General features: G+C 39.2%; 1 protein-coding gene across 2 annotated transcripts in view; it reads right to left on the bottom strand.

Moving 5' to 3' along the window:
- The window catches only part of PARD3B (par-3 family cell polarity regulator beta), a 621,722-nt gene that overhangs the window by 575,926 nt on the left and 28,412 nt on the right, over window positions 1-17,384 (bottom strand). For both annotated transcript variants that reach the window (XM_072978456.2, XM_072978451.2), the window contains exon 2: window positions 2,959-3,060. In XM_072978456.2, the coding sequence (XP_072834557.2) occupies window positions 2,959-3,060 (102 nt within the window). The remainder of the gene's footprint in view (window positions 1-2,958; window positions 3,061-17,384) is intronic.

Here is a 17,384-nt window from a genome sequence, read left to right on the forward strand (position 1 = left end):
TTGAATAACTTTGCCCACTATCTAGATGGAGTAGATGGTCACCCCCCTAAACTCAGACCTTGCCATGTACTGATATTTCTTTACACAGACAACGCTGCAATTTTATCCTGGATCTGCCAAGAACTTAAACAACTAATTAATAATATGTATTAAATAATGAACTCCAACTGAATTGTAATAAATATAAAATTATGTTTTTTGGCAAACCATGGAAATTATTCAGATGGAATTTTAAGGAAAATATCATTGAACAGATCAAACACTTCCAATATTTAGGAATACCTTTTTATTACAAACACACCTGGCTTTGACATAGTAACAACAGTATTGAATTCTGCTAGGGTGATGGCACAGGCCATTGATAATTTCCATTTTAACAGAGGCAGTTCTTATGTGCCTGTAGCTCTCGAAGTGTTCAATGCCAAAATTATACCCCAAGTTTTATGTGGCATTCTCATCTGGATGAGTGCCCAGTGGAACAGATCCAAGCCTCATTCTATCAACAGGAGAGTCAACTACAGTGGAGAATGTGGAGGCTGTTTTGAACCAAATAGTGAGGAGCCATAGATTAAGACATAACAAATTTGTAGGTTTAGTTAATTAATTGTCTGTTAACTGTATATGCAACTGTTTTACATATGCAAATAAAGGTTTTTTATTTGATCTGAAGAATCTTGGAAGGAATCAAATGATAACAGACTCTGGTACACCAACATCAAGGTCAATGTCAAAGAGCATTCCCTCACAAAAGTATCTCTTCCTTAGCTAGCTGACACTTGAGCGTGTGTAAACAAATGATAAGGAAATACAAACATTCCTGGAACACTGAAATGCAGATAAGAGTAAATTGTTACCTGACCAAATTTGTTCACCACCACTTTGTGCTCCTGGCATTTTTCCTCACCAAGTAAAATGCCATGGAACCATTATGCTATTACAGTAGGTGCAAGGGAACAAGTAATAATATAAACAGCGTAATATAAAAGTTTGCAAACTTAAGAAAAGCAATAGGGATTCCCACTTAAAATTTTCTGACTCTTTACAGAGAACTGTGATTACTAACTATACTGAGAAAATTCATACGTTTACAGTTGAGGGGGAACGTAAATAACTGAGAGAAAGTGGGAAGCAAGAAAACATACACACCGCACACACCAAATACCAACAACTCAGACACCAGGTACAACACACCAAGAAGCAGGCAAGAGCAGCAAAGGCAACATGGATTTCCTTCCATAGATGAAAAGTGGCCAACTTGTGGGTCAGATTATTGTTTAGAAACCCTCTTGTGAGTCTAGATATGCTCAAAGCTAAAGACTGCTCAAAGCTATTGTGCCTTTTACTTTTTAATAATGTGTTTTAGAGACGTACTCTCTGCTTTTGATCATGCCTTTCATTCAAGGCTATAAGTTCCTGCATTTTTTAAGAATGTATGCTCCTGCAATTTTGTAAAACGATTATCTCCTGACTTAAAGTCTGCCTACAGCTGAAGTTTGCTTTTGGATTATTTCTTATTCACAAATTTTTCACAGTTCTAAGAATGATTTTTGGATTAGAGATGGGGGTATTCGTATATGAATATCCCCGCACAGGTGGTGTTAATGATGTGGTGCTGAGGATGTGGACGGTGTGATTCTACAAATAGCTCCGCAGCACGCAATCTGCTTGCCACGTTTCGACCTTGCAGCGAGGTTTATCATCCCGCCTCCTGCCAGGAGTGGTGAGTGGATCGCGCGCTGCATCTGTGGCAGATTGGTGAGTGGACTGTCCGGCTCCATGGGGCTAGGTCCTCAGTAATGCCACCTGTGCAGGGATATTCGTATACGAATACAAATACCCCCATCTCTATTTTGGATGACAATAATACCTGCAACTTTTTACAAGTTTCAAGAACGGATTTCAGTTTTACAATTTGTGCCTATAGTTTTTCGCGGTTGTAAGACTGGTTTCTACCTAACTGAAATAATATGCTTGTGATAAAAGTTACCTGTTTTCAACAACTTTGAAGTATTCTTATGTTTATGGAAGAGAAGCAATGTAGATGAACAAAGCTTGCAGAAATAAGCAAGCCGATGTTGCCTGCATAATTTTTCTACCTGAGAAAAAATATTATAAAAATATGTGGCTATCTAGAGAAAACTTATTTCACCACAAGTGAAACAATGGTTTAAAAGACTTATTTTGCCTTCATAACCAGATCAATTTTGATATAATCGGAAAAAGTTATCTAGATCACACTGAAATTAACCCTTTCAAAGACAAATACCAGCTGTGGGCAAACAGGCTTCTGATTTTTCCTAGAGGTCTATACAGGTCTATAGGGCTCTTAGGAAAACATTCAAGCACCAGACTTTCTGACCCGATACCTTCCACTGGTGCTACTCTGCCCAAGCCAATGCCTTTGATCCTATCTTTTCACTCCATGAACAGAAGGGTTTCCAAACCCTGGAAAAATCCATTCTGTATACAGAACTCTCCTACCTCCCATTAAGATTATAAAGTCAATGATTTTAAATTCTGACTCAACTGAAGGCTCTGTACATATCTGAATTTCTTTATGTTAATTTAAAAAAAAACCATGCACACAATGAAATACAGCTAGAAACCAGATTAACAGAAACCAAATCAATAGTACACCTAAAATCAATGTGTTTGACCTCATCAACACTACACTTTTTGTAGAATTATAGAAGCAATTATAAAAGCAATTATTAAAGTTGTAACATTATATAGCAATGCTTCAGCTGTTTTCTGCCCAACCTACTTACAGCCCATTTGTACTGTACCTTAACAAAGGCCAGTCAATCTGTTCAATTATTTAGATTATTTCAACCTGATATTATACTGACATATACCTATTAAATACATTGAGTTACATGAAATCGCAACACAGTCAAGTGAAACCTTAATGCAACCTGAGAATTTCTAGTTAAAAATAAAGTAGTATTATCTGTCAACCTTATCTTTGTCTTCCACAACATCTGCCAGGATGTCATCTGGGTCCAGGATTCCCCCGTCTGTGTACTCCAGATGGTGAATATTCACCCAATGAGAGGGATCCTGTAAACAGAACATAAGTACATTTTTCTAATTAATCACCATTTTAGTACACTTAATCAGCAATAGGGTATAAAAAGATGCAGTCAGTAATTGAGCTTGATGGAGAAATGTTTGTGTTTTTTTTTTGTTTTTGTTGTTTCTTTTGTTGTTGTTGCTGTTTTGTTTTTGCATTCAATAGCTGCAGATTAGAGTGCAGGTTAAATTACTATTTTGGTTCATATTGAATTGAATCAAAGATGCACTAGCCGAAGAAACTCAGGCAATGATGCTGTTCAATGAACTGCTGTGGAAATGTTCAGAGTTTCATCGTGCTAAGACTCCCTCCTGAGGCTTCTCTTGCATCAATGAGATTTCCCTAGCTTGTTGTCAAAATAACACCCTGCTCTCTTCTTTCTCTTCCATTATTATATTTTTATTTGTTTTTCAGGAAACTGTGAAAATATGTGCAGTTTAATGTCCTTTCTGGCGCATGAAATACCCCATTCCATACAGGAATGACAATAACCCTGTGCAGCTTTATTTTGCTTTGCCCTTTCCAGGTAAATCCTTCACAAGAAAAATGTCATTCTGTGCAGAAATTGTAATATTCCTGCACAGCTTGGCATTCTTCCACAAAAAGTGATCACAATGCTTTCAACAAATCCCTCGAGATCCCCTGACACATTTCTCAGGGGAAAAGATCCTTGCACAATGAAAATGTCACCACAAGGACAGAAAATTTATTTTTTCCCCCTTGGTTTCTCTCGAAGATCCAAAACAACAACAACAACAACAAAACCTTGCTAAATTCACATCCCTATCATGAATGGACTTTTGTCTACTTCAGCACAGGGTGTTGTTTCTGCTGGGAGATTTAAATTTGTGAAGTCCCTGCTGAAGTGACTTTAAAAAAAAACATAAAAACTTATGTTCAACTACCACAAGATCCAAGATTTAAGTCCTCCTTTCTCACTTTCTCACTGCAACAGGTTAGGAGGACACTTTTGGATCTAATGCACAAGTGTTTATATGAAATGACCACAGTTTATTCAACATACTCAAAGTCAAGACAAGTGCATAAGAATCTATAGGACCTTGAAGTTTCACTCTGGGGGAAAGGGAGGGGAAGCCAGAGGGGCTCTAATGCCAAGAAACAGAAAAAAAACCATATGTTCTCCTCTATGAGAGTCACCGCTTGCTCAAATTGGAGCAAAATTCTGCTGAGCTTCTGTTGGCAATCCCCACAAAAGCATTACAGGTCTGCAAGTGCTGCTGTTGTTCAAGTCATTAATTGCATAATGAAAACCTGTCCCCTCCTGCATGTGTAACATCAACACAAGTAGCCTGATTACTGTACTGAAGAGAACCTCTGCCTAGCAGAAGCTCAAGAGGGTAACAGTTAAAATGTGTAACACAAACATCAGCTTTGATCTCCAGTCTGTGGTTACACTGAATAAAAGTGCCAGTATGGGAATGGATTTTTATACATCGCTGAAAATCAAGTCAGAAACAAAGAAGCATGGCTTACTCTATGGCCTTGGTTTAGCGGGCCTGTCTAAACTGCATTATATCACATCTCAAGACTGAACTGCATGCAAGTCCACAGGGCTTCCACTTCACCTGAGTATTCAACTTAATTCTGAATGACAATCAATACTTTGCTGTCACGGGGGGGGAGGGGCAAATTTAAATTGCCTTAAAGAGAATAATTTTTTCTAATAGAAAGCTCTCTATTTCTCTGAACTAGCCATTTTAACAAGTTTACAACTTTTTAGGAAATTTATAATTAGAAATCTCATCTCAACTGCTACACACAAACGCACGGAGGTTCCAGGAGAAAGATACAAGACTACACTACTTTAGCTATTACTTGTTTCCCAAGATAACATGTACAATAACATTTAACCAGAACATCTGACATTCTTCCAGTACAAATCAAACTGGTTTGACGATGAGATAATGGCTGTATTTGAACATCACAAATGGCTACGTCCTGTTCCTGGTAAAGTGGAAGATGTTCAAAACTTCTACTCCTGCTTGGCATGATTCTACTTTATCCAAAACAAGCAACCTGTAGTTTGTACAAAACAGCCTGTAGACCAGAATTCCAAAATTGTAATCGATGAGTTGTTATCATATCAGAACACAGATTTACTGGTGCTGATGTCTCACATAAAATCAGTGTTTTATCACACTAACTCAATTCCACTGATAAGCTGCACAGATAACTGAATACGAAAGATAACTGAAGAGTTATCTCACAAAGCCTTGCTAATCAGCTAACAGGAACATTTAGTAATACTGTACTCACAATAAACTAACTTAATAAGGAGACAAGACAATATTTAGCAATTGTGAAGCATGAAACATTTCCAGCTAATCACATTAACATCAAAGTGCCCATCCAAATCTTCACAAACAACTCAACATTTCAATCGAGTGATAGATAAGGGCTACACAACCAAATGTGCTTCATTATCTTACAGTCTTTCTGGAAAACAGGCTAGGCAATGTCCAAGGTTATTTCCAAAACACCTTTCAGCTGTCCGAAATGGGCACTACTCCTATCTGATAACAGAAACATTCACCTCACAAACATTCTCTAAGAAACTAGCCAAAACTGCTCTGACAATGCATGATCAAACAGTTTAGTCCTCCCTCTGTGAAACTGTGAACTAAACCAATTCAGGTTACAAATACAGAAGAATGTGATTTGTTAGAATGAAAATAAGAGTACCTTTGTACAAACAGTTTCAACATTTATTGCACATCATTTTAGGTTATTTCAGTGCACACATGTGCATTATCTATCTATCCACATACAGACATCTTCATTATACTTCTGATAGCCAGGTAGACAAGATATATAGTTATAGATATATTCTCAAGCTGCTCTTGAGGACTTTGTGATTCAGATGACAGCTATATAAATACATTTGCCAGTCCACACACACATCCATAAATACGCACACCCCCATCTGCTTCTGACAACTGTTGTATCAGTGTTCCAGAAGGCTTTACATGATATCTGATGAATTCCAAACCCCTCATTTACCAAAAAAGAATTTGGTAAAAAAGTGAAACAGGTATTTATGCATCACTGTCCAAATCAGCAAATATGAGTCCTCCCACAAGCTCCTCCAAAACTTCTTATCAAGTACCTCTTGAAGAAAGGCAAATGCATTATGTTTTATTTATTTATTTTATTTATTTATTTTATTTATTTAATTTATTTATTTAATTTATATGCTGCCCACACTACCCAAAGGTCTCTGGGCGGCTTAACAACAATTAAAATACAATACAATTTAGAGCAATTAAAATACAATTAAAATATATATAAAAATTGCCATCAGACCCACAGCTAATATTATTTCAATTAAAAGCCTTCTGGAACAGTACTGATAATTAAGCACCAATTTCCAATGATAGTTTTTCACATTTGTATCCATCCTTTTCAAAGAGTTCCAGAAAGGATGGACGTCAGGACTGATAGCTCTCTACCAATCCTGTGTCATTCGGACTGGTCCAAATGTGTCATAGTTCAATATTGGTACTAAAACAAATCTCGCTGTAGTGAGCATCTTACTGGAGGACTTAGACACTGTATAGACAGATGCTAAAAGGCCACCACTGCCTATCAAATATCTGTGTTTGAGTAATATGAGATGCTTTCTATTTGAAATAAATCAATATTCTTTTTCTTTCAGTGAATCCACTGAAAGAACTGTTGGAACAAAACTAGACTGAATCCCCTCCTCTATATGCAATTAGACTTTAGGCAAAAAAACCTTCTTTACTGTGGTATAAAGGCATGTTATCTTAATGTGAATGTGCTATGGGAACTGACTCGTTCACATAATGCAAAACATGGTATTTGAGGTCTGCTGGATGGAATATCCATTAGTTCTGTACAGGCTGATTACTAAAAAGAAAAGAAAAATCCATAAAGCCATGTAACTTTCTATAACTGCATTCAAGTCCTCCAAAAAGTTCATGTCTGCAAGATTTTAATAGCCCAAGACAAGGACTTGAAAGAACAGAAAAAAGGCTCAGCTTTTCAACAACATGTCTGTTAGGTATAAGTAAATTCGCTCCACTACTAAGAAATTCAAAATTATGTTGCACTGTAACATTGACCCTTTGTGTTAATCATTATTATCATAATTAATCATCATAACTGGGATGATCTTTTGAAATCTAAACTAAATAGGATAAGGGCATGAAGTACTTCTTTCATTAAAAAAAAAAGTCCCTCCATCAATATTGTCCCTCATTAAAAAAATATACTTGTTGAGGTAACAATTCAAAACCTGGCATCTATAGTCAAATTACATATGCTATTTGCTGGGGTCTGCAAATGTGCCAAATTTTAAATCTATGTACTAAAAAAATTATACAGATGCAGCAAGTTAAGAGGTACAAAGTTCACAAAATGATTCTTCTAACAACACAATTAGTGGTACTTTAGAACAGATGGAAAGGGATCTCCTAAAAATTAAGGTACATGCAAACTCAAAATAGAAATCAAAAGACTTGTTTCTAGTTTTAAGCCAACTTCATGGGTGTCCAAACATCTGGGGATTAATCAAGTGTAGTTCTGGCTGACATCAAATGAACTTAGGAACAAAGGTCTCACTCAGTACTTCAGGATCAAAACCAAAGTTGCAAAGACAAAAGGACATTCATTTTGGTGCAGCATTTTTAAGCATCTACTCTTTAGCACCAAGATGCTGACATAGAACAGCCCTTAAAACCTGGCCTTTGGGAAGAATTATGTTGTAAACCATCTCTCAGCATTTCAGATTAGATTTTGATTGATATGTGCACTTTAGGAAGCCCATAAGAAGACAATAAGTTTACTAAGGCTGATATTGAAACAGCCTTAAGCATCTATACTCCACACATAAAGCAGTAAAATGCTAATCTGAGAATGTTAGTTAATTCAATCAATACATGCTATTTAGTGCCACTTAAATTCAACATACAAGTTTTAAGCTAATATACTATTTCTATATGAAATGTTAAAACAAACTATACATTTTGTTTTCTGAGACATAATTTATAACACTTCACAGCCCAAACATACATTGTTGTTCTTGTTTAGTTCTTAAGTCATGTCCGATTCATTGTGACCCCATGGATGACAGCATGCCAGGCCCTGATGTCTTCTACTGCCTCCCGGAGTTTGCTCAAATTCATGTTGGTAGCTTTGATGACACTGTCCATTCACCTCATTCTCTGTCGTCCCCTTCTCGTCTTGCCTTCACAGTTTCCCAACGCCAGGATATTTTCCAGGGAGTCTTCTCTCAAGAGTCTGCTCCAGCACCACAATTCAAAAGCATCAATTCTTCGGTGGTCACCCTTTTTTATGGTCCAGCTCTCACTTCCATACATCGCTACCAGAAAAACCATAGCTTTAACTATGCGAACCTTTGTCGGCAAGGTCATGTCTCCCATTTTTAAGATGCTGACTAGGTTGTCATCACTTTCCTCCCAAGAAGCAGGTGTCTTTTAATTTCATGGCTGCTGTCACCATCTGCAGTGATCATGGAGCCCAAGAAGGTAAAATATGTCACTGCCTCCATATCTTCCCCTTCTATTTGGCAGGAGATGATGGGGCCAGTGGCCATGATCTTAGTTTTTTTGATGTTACACTTCAGACCATTTTTTGCAGTCTCCTCTTTCACTCTCATTAAGAGGTTCTTTAATTTCTCCTCAATTTCTGCCATCAGAGTGGTAATTATCTGCATATCTGAGGTTGTTGATATTTCTTCCAGCAATCTTAATTCTGGATTGGGATTCATCCAGTCCAATCTTTTGCATGATGTATTCTGCATATGTTAAATGAGCAGGGAAACAATATACAGTGGTGCCTCACACAGCGAGGTTAATCCGTTCTGGATTAACCCTTGCTGTGTGAAACATCGCTCAATGGAAAGTAAAAAGCCAGCGTTTAATGCGTTCCAATTCGGCCGAATACTCACCATTGTGAGATGTTCCTGGATGGCCGGCAGCCATTTTCGCGCCCTCCCCTCGCTGAACAAGGGTGCGAAAACTCTGTGCGTGGCCATTTTGGGGTGAGTGGCAGCCATTTTGGACCCGCCTAACAGCTGATGGGCGGGTCTCAAAGCAAAGGTCGGTAAGCGAACCGCTTACCGACCTTTGCTCTGTGATTTTCCCCCTATCTAGGTGCCGTTTTGCAATCGCAAAAACGGCATTGTTGTGCGGATTCGTCGCTCTACGGAACGACCGTTGCGCGAGGCACCACTGTACAGCCTTGTCGTCCTTCTTTCCCAATTCTGAACCAATCAGTTGTTCCACATCCACTTCTAACTGTTGCTTCCTGCCCCACATATAGATTTCTCAGGAGTTAAAGAAGGAGGTCCGGCACTACCATTTCTTTAAGGACTTGCTATAGTTTGCTGTGGCCCACACAGTCAAAGGTTTTTGCGTAGTCAATGAAGCAGAAGTAAATGTTTTTCTGGCTTTCTCTATAATCCAGCGCATGTTAACAATTTGGTCTCTAGGTCCTCTGCCCCTTCGAAATCCAGCTTGTACTTCTGGGAGTTCTCGGTCGACATACTGCTGAAGCCTACCTTGTAGGATTTTGAGCATAACCTTGCTAGCGTGTGAAATGAGTGCAATTGTACGGTAGTTGGAGCATTCTTTGGCACTGCTCTTCTTTAGGATTGGGATGTAGACTGATCTTTTCCAGTCCTCTGGCCACTGTTGAGTTTTCCAAATTTGCTGGCATATTGAATGTATTGAGTGTATAGAGTTTCTCCATCTTTGGCTGCAGAGAATATAATCAATCTGATTTTGGCATTGCCCATCTGGTGATGTCCATGTGTAGAGTTGACTCTTGTGTTGTTGGAAAATAGTGTTTGTGATGACCAGCTTGTTCACTTGACAAAACTCTGTTAGCCTTTGCCCTGCTTCATTTTGAACTCCAAAGCCAAACTTACCTGTTGTTCCTTTTATCTCTTGACTCCCAACTTTAGCATTCCAATCCCTTATAAGGAGAACAACATCTTTCTTTGGTGTCAGTTCTAGAAGGTATTGTAAGTCTTCATAGAATTGGTGAATTCAGCATGGGTGGTTGATGCATAAACTTGGATTACAGTGGTGCCTCGCTTGACGAGGATAATTTGTTCCATTGAAATCGCTGTTAAGTGAAATTCTCGTCAAGAGAAAGGAAAAAGCCCATTAAAATGCATTGAAAACCGGTTCAATGCATTCCAATGGGCTAAATACCTCAGCATCCAGTGAAGATCCTCCATAGGGCAGCCATTTTCGGTGCCTGTAAAGCGAGGAATCCATCCTAAATCACAGTGGGGAGCCATTTTGCACATCTGGTGGCTATTTTAGAGCCACTGATCAGCTGTTTCAAAATTGTTGTTTAGTGAAAAATCGGTTCCTGAAGCAGGGAACCGATCGTTATGCGGTTCTTCCCTGTTAGAACATCGTTTTGCGATTTCAAAAGGTATCGCAAAAACTTCATCATCAAAAGGTATCGCAAAAACTTCATCATTTAACTAGGTAATCGTTAAGCGAGGCACCACTGTACTGTGATATTGAAAGGCCTGCATTGAGGCTGCTGGGTGGGGTCATCAGGGGGCGTGGAGCATCGTGCCATCAGTATGCTGATGACACTCAGCTCTACATCTCCTTTTTTCCAACTACAGAGGATGCTGTTCTGTCCCTGCAGCGCTGTCTGGGGTCTGTACTGCAATGGATGCAGGAAAATGGGCTGAGGCTGAACCTGGACAAGACCTGAGGGTGGGTAGACCTACTGTCAGTGGTTTGGGAAACTCCCTCTCTTTTGGGGGGTGACTCTCACTGCTAAGAATGAGGTTCGCAGCTTGGGGATACATCTGGACTCCGCGCTCACCATGGAATCTCAGGTGGCGTCAGTGGTCCACACCGCTTATTTCCATCTTTGTCCAATTGCCCGGCTGTGTCCCTTTCTTGACGATGGTGCACTCACCACTTTGGTCCATGCACTCGTAATCTCAAGATTAGACCACTGCAATGCGCTCTACGTGGGGCTACCTTTTTGATTAATGCGGAAACTACAAATGGTGCAGAATGCAGCAGCCAGACTTCTTAGTGGGGTGAAGAAACATCAACATATTACTCCTACTCTGGCCGCATTGCATTGGCTGCCCATTTGATTCCGTGTTGATTTCAAAGTTCTAATTATCACATACAACACCCTAAACAGTTTAGGACCTCAATACTTGGTGGAACGTCTCCTCCGACCTAGATCTACTTGTATCACCCGATATAGCCAGGAGGGGTGACTGAGGAGCCTAATGCCGAGGGAGGCCCAGAAGGAAAAAAACAAGACACCGGGCCTTTTCGGAAGTGGCTCCCAGGCTCTGGAACACACTCCCCCCCAAAAAATCCATCTGGCCCCCTCGCTGGGCATTTTCAAAAACCCAACTCAAGACCTGGTTATATAGACAGGCCTTCCCTCTGGAAACTACGTAACTCTCTTTCTTTATCTTTCTATTCTGTTTTGTGTTAATGTTGTAAACTGTTATTCTAATTGTTAATTGTTTTTATTACATATTGTTTTTATTACATGTTTTGTCAGCCACCCAGAGTAGACTATGTCAAAATGGGTGGCATATATGCTCAATAAATAAATAAATAAATAAATAAATAAATAAATAAATAAATACATACATACATACATACATACATACATACATACATACATACATACATACATACATACATACATACATAATTTTTCATTTTTGAGATTGTATCCCAGTACAGCTTTTCCCACTCTTTTCTTGACTATGAGGGCTACGCCGTTTCTTCTACGGGATTCTTGCCCACAAAAGTAGATATGATTATCATCTGAATTGAATTTGCCCATTCCCGTCCATTTTAGTTCGCTGATGGCCAGGATGTCAATGTTTATTCTTGCCATCTCCTGTTTGACCACATCCAGCTTACCAAGGTTCATAGATCTTACATTCCAGGTTCCTATGCAGTATTTTTCTTTGTAGCATCAGACTTTCCTTTCACTTCCACACATGTCCAGAGCTGAGCATCCTTTCAGCTTTGGCCCAACCACTTCATTAGCTCTGGAGCTACTTGTTCTTGTCCTCTGCTCCCTCAGTAGCATGTTGGACGCCTTCCAACCTGAGGGGCTCATCTTCCAGCATCATATCTTGTAGCGTTTTGTTTCTGTCCGTGGAGTTTTCTTGCCAGAAAACTGGAGCAGGAACTGGCAAGCCAGTCTCTTACTGGAGTGGCTTGCCAGTTCCTGCTCCAGGTGGATTGCGTTTAGTCAGAACTCTCCACTATGACCTGTCTGTCTTGGGTGTCCCTGCATAGCTTCTCTGAATTAGTCGAGCCCCTTCACCACGACAAGGCAGCAAACCGTGAAGGGGCAAACACACACAATAAGCATATAATTAGCTTAAGCTAATCTTCCATATTTTTAGATGACTTTTTTCAAATGGCTAATACAATTCAAAGATCATGGGCATGATCCAGAGAAAAGTAACCATTTGGGTTCCATATATCTTAATGGAACAGATAAGCACCTACTTTATTTTGAAATTGATTCACTCTGAATATCCCACAATTAAGTGGAATAAAAGTTTTCAACACATCTACCAAAATTGATCCAAGGAATTAGGATTTAATATATCAGCACATTATATCATTATCAAGCCAAGTCCAACACACATCCCTATCTTGACCAGGATCAGTAACAGGTGCTGTAGGCATGCTCTCATCCTGACCCACTGCTCAAGAGAGAATCAGGAGCTGGATTCCACATCTCCAGCCCCATTCCTGCCAAGTTCTGTGTGTGCCTGCACTGCTGGATTTCAGTGACTGCCTTCCTTTAACACAATACACACAAAGCCAAATTAAAAGCAGAATTATGGCATTAACAAATCTTGTTGTAGTGAGCATCATAAGGATCTAAGAATGCATTGATGCCTATGACCTTGGAAGAAACATGGTGTACTCTTCCTGAATGCAGAGCAATGCCAGAGGGCCAGATCACCCTTCCTCACTCACATGCATGCGCACGCACGCACGCACACACACACAAACACACACACACACAGAGGCTTCTTAATAAAGTACTCAGAACTGTGAATGAATTCAGTTTTCAGTGGAATGCTAACTTGTGTGTAACTCCACAGCATTTTGCCCAAAATAGTGATTGCTTGTCATATTCAGGGAAATAGCATGAGCGTTTATCCAATCCTTCATGGGATTTAATTAAAGGTAAAAGTGCCACATAAAACAGGGTCACTTTTTTTACATACAATTTTTGGCAGTAACCAAACTACTACATGTATGGAACATTAGTTGGCTTTAATATTGCTGCAACCTCAGTTAATTTTCCATCTGCAAAATTCTTCTTTTTACAAATAGTATCTAAGTAACCATTAAAACAATCTTCAAGTCAAACTCCTCAATTAATCTTGGAAGAATTTTTCATTTTCCTCTTTACAGGAATCCACCCAGTAACAAGCAAATAAATACAATTCTGAACAATATGATAATTGAAAACAAAAGATTGCTGCAAATAGGTGTAGAGCCAAATAGGTTTTAAAATGAAAACATTTAATCTTAATAAAGAATCCAAGGCAAGGGAGAGTTATCCACCCTGTGAAGCAGTGTTTCCCCAAAAGTTATTAAACAATTTCCCCATTTACTGTTCAATCTCTGAACAGTAAAAATTAGCTCAGAGTTGCTGTAGCACAGAAAATGTATACGAAAAATAGGAAAACTCTCTAGTACAGTGGGGTCTTGACTTGAGAACTTAATCCGTATTAGAAGGCGGTTCTCAAGTCAAAAAGTTCTCAGGTCAAATCTGCATTTCCCATAGGAATGCACTGAAAACCATTTGATCCGTATCTGCTCTTTTCCGTCCATAGAAACTAATGGGAAGCTGCTATTCTGCCTTCGACCACTAGAGGGGGATATTTTGTTTCTTTTTTTCTTAGGTCAAGAAAGGTTCAGGGAAGGCAGGGAAAATACAGTCCAGGCAGTACCAGGCAGTCTGAAGACTGTCTTCCAATCCACTCTCTAAACGCTGGGAGGAGTGAGGAAGCAGACAGGCACCCTTTTCACTGGCCAACAGTTAATTGAAAGTTCAAATTTTGCACTTTCCCTGCCTCCCACGTGGTTTTTTTCAGTTCTTAACTCAAATCTAAGTATGTAAGTCAAGTCAATATTTTCCTATGAGAGTGGTTCTTAAGTCAAAATGTTCTTAACTCAAGTCGTTCTTAAGTCAAGACCCCACTGTAAAGAGTGGACCAGCCATCTAGCTAATACAGAGTCAGTTATTATCAGCCAAGTATCACTGCACCAGTAACTGACAACTGTGGACCTCAGTATTTGATTAAATTACCCTGCATAGTTTTTCATATTTGATCACTTATCTTGAAACTAATGAAATAAAAAACAGCTACCAAAACCAGAACATACTGAGGAGTTCTAAAAATGTTGTAAAGTCATCTGAAGTCCTGCAATTGCCATTGAATAAAGTGGGCCATACTTCCCCAGTAAATATGAATAGGATTACACTGCACATTTAAAAGAGCACTGGTTTTCTAAAACAATGCAACTCTACTTGAATTGTGATTATTTCTAACTCGAAGTGTATTGTCAAAATTAAAGAAACACAGACATATCTGTAAAAACATGTTAATTTTTTAAAACTAATTTTCATTTAATCCAGTTGTTTTTTTAACCCAGATGACTCATGTGAAACTGAGTCCTAAATTGTTTCTTCTTATCCCACCCTTTTCTTTTAAAAATGGCACAGCAGAAATGTATCAGGCCCCTAAAGAAACACAAGTTAACATAAATGTTCTAGGCAACAGCATGAAAAACAGAAGCCAAGGTAGTCTACAGCAGTGGTTCCAACCTTGGGTCCCCAGATGTCCTTTCTGGGACTACAATTCCCAGAAATCCTGGCAGGCAGATCCAGTGATGAAGGCTTCTGAGAGTTTTAGTCCAATAACATATGTGGACCCAAGGTTGGGAACCATTGGCCTACAGGATAACCTCTTGTGTTCACTAACTTTCACAAAAGGACGCCAAGCAAGGGAAAATCCTAAAAACTGACTCCTTTTTTCATCAGTTAACTATTTCTCATCCAAACACAAAGCAATTGTCAGGACTGTTTTTCAGAAATGTGAAAAGTTCCCCCCACCGAAAACTACAAAAGTTGTTCTTTGTATAAGAAATAGATACACTTCAAAGACAGTGTTAATCCAGTATCACAGAAGTGCCCGCTATTAAAAATATCCTTCCTTATTTTTTTCCTCAAAATAAATCCTCTGTACAGTTCAACACCCCAATAGTTGTTATTTTGTTTCACTGCTGTGGACTATACTATACTGTAATACAGTATGAAATGTCCAAAAGTACTTGAAAAAGTTACTTTTTGAAGGAATACAATATTCAGAATCCTATAGACTGCAAGACCATGGGGGATTCTGGAATTTGTAGTTCAAGAAAGTAACCTCCCCTATCTTTGATTCTCAGTAAGTACAAGGGTATCAATCTCTAATGAACATTTGCTTGGATGTAGGGCCTGTTTAGTCAGACAGCCATCTGGGTACACAGTCCAAGGGGCATCTCATGCTCTCCAAACAAACATTAGCAGAATTAGTCCTTCCAAAGGAATGCTTGTGTCTTTATTTGAACCCTCTTTCCAAAAGTAAAATATTCATGGCAAGAATCAGCTTGACATGTTTCTATCCTCCTCCCCTTTTTCTTCCTGCAGTGCAAACACTGCAGATTCCACAGCTCCGTAAACAGGACAATGAATTAAGATGCTATGTATTTTATTCTGTTTTGCACATTTATTTGTGTACATCTCTCCCCATTTATTTTTTGGACTTTATTGCTTCTTATGTTTGCAGGCATTTCTGTAGACCTAATCAGTCTACAAACTAGTTAAAACAAAGTATTCCCAAATTACAACATTCACTGGGAAGAGTATCATCATAAATGCTTATTTGATAGAAAACAATTGGGTAAACTAATAACAAGATATTTTGCCATCTCTAGTTCTGCAAGGGCTAGAGTTAATTTTTTTTAAAAAAATGCAAGCAGGGAATCTGGGCCAGAGGGTAGTGCAAATAGGCACCAGGCAGCAAGGGCAAAACCAGGTAAAATGTAAACTCTATGGGTGAGACATTTTTTTCTGTCTAGGAATGCAAGCCAGAGAGTGGCAAGTGTGTAGTGGCCAGTCAGTTGCATTCACCAGGGTGTATCACAAGATATTCAGGACTGGTTTGTCCATTTGGGAACTACTAGAACATGACTAAGACCTTTAGGCTTCTGGTTTCACAGAAATATTTCAGAAAGAAAATTCAGTACAGCAGTGATAAAACAAAAGCAACCTTTCCCTTTGCTTCTGGCAACCCAAAGGTACAGGGAACAAAGAAGTAACAGCAAAAGGCTAAAGCAGCTAGCACCCCTGGAACAAAGTGGAACATGAAAGTAGAATCAAGACAATAATATGTTCTAGGGCAGTGATTTCCAATGTGCAGTCCAAGAACACACGGGTTATCCAAGGTTGGGAACCACTGCTCTAGGGGACTTGGTTCTGGGAAATCGAGAGGGAGGAGGAAACAGTGAACCTCTCCCACCACCACCACCACCTTTTTCTGCTGGGGCCCCCTCACCACTGCAGGAGCATACCGGATACCTTGTAGTTGTGGCCAGGTATATATTGGAACCATAAAACGAAGCATCCACACCAGAATCAAAGAACATGAGAGACACTGCAGACTAAAACAACTGGATAAATCTGCAGTAGCTGAACATGCCTTAAAACAAACTAGACATGAAATTCTATTCCAAAATACTGAAATACTGGACAGCACCAGCAATCAATACGTCAGACTGCACAGGGAAGCCATTGAAATCCACAAGTACCAGCAGAACTTCAACAAAAAAGAGGAAAGTTTGAAACTCAACAAAACTTGGCTCCCAGCTCTCAAAAATACAGAGTGCAAAAGGTCAACAAACTCCACCCAGCCACAAGGACAGGGGATCGCTACATACAAAAGTCCAGCTAATGACACCCATCAACCACAGTGACAGAAAATGTCTTCTCCGTAGCACAATACACCCACAACAAGACACACTAATCACCCATTTACAGAAAAAGACAAAAGCCTGTCTCACAACCATAAATACTGCACTCCCTAGCCAACTATAACAGAGCACAGAGTGCTGTCCTCTGAAGATGCCGGCCACAGAGACTGGTGAAACATTAGAAAGAATAACCTTCAGAACATGGCCAAAGAGCCCAAAAAGCCCACAACAACCATTAGATC

The sequence above is a fragment of the Pogona vitticeps genome, chromosome 1 (genome assembly GCF_051106095.1).
Source record: "Pogona vitticeps strain Pit_001003342236 chromosome 1, PviZW2.1, whole genome shotgun sequence".
NCBI classification, from domain to species: domain Eukaryota; kingdom Metazoa; phylum Chordata; class Lepidosauria; order Squamata; family Agamidae; genus Pogona; species Pogona vitticeps.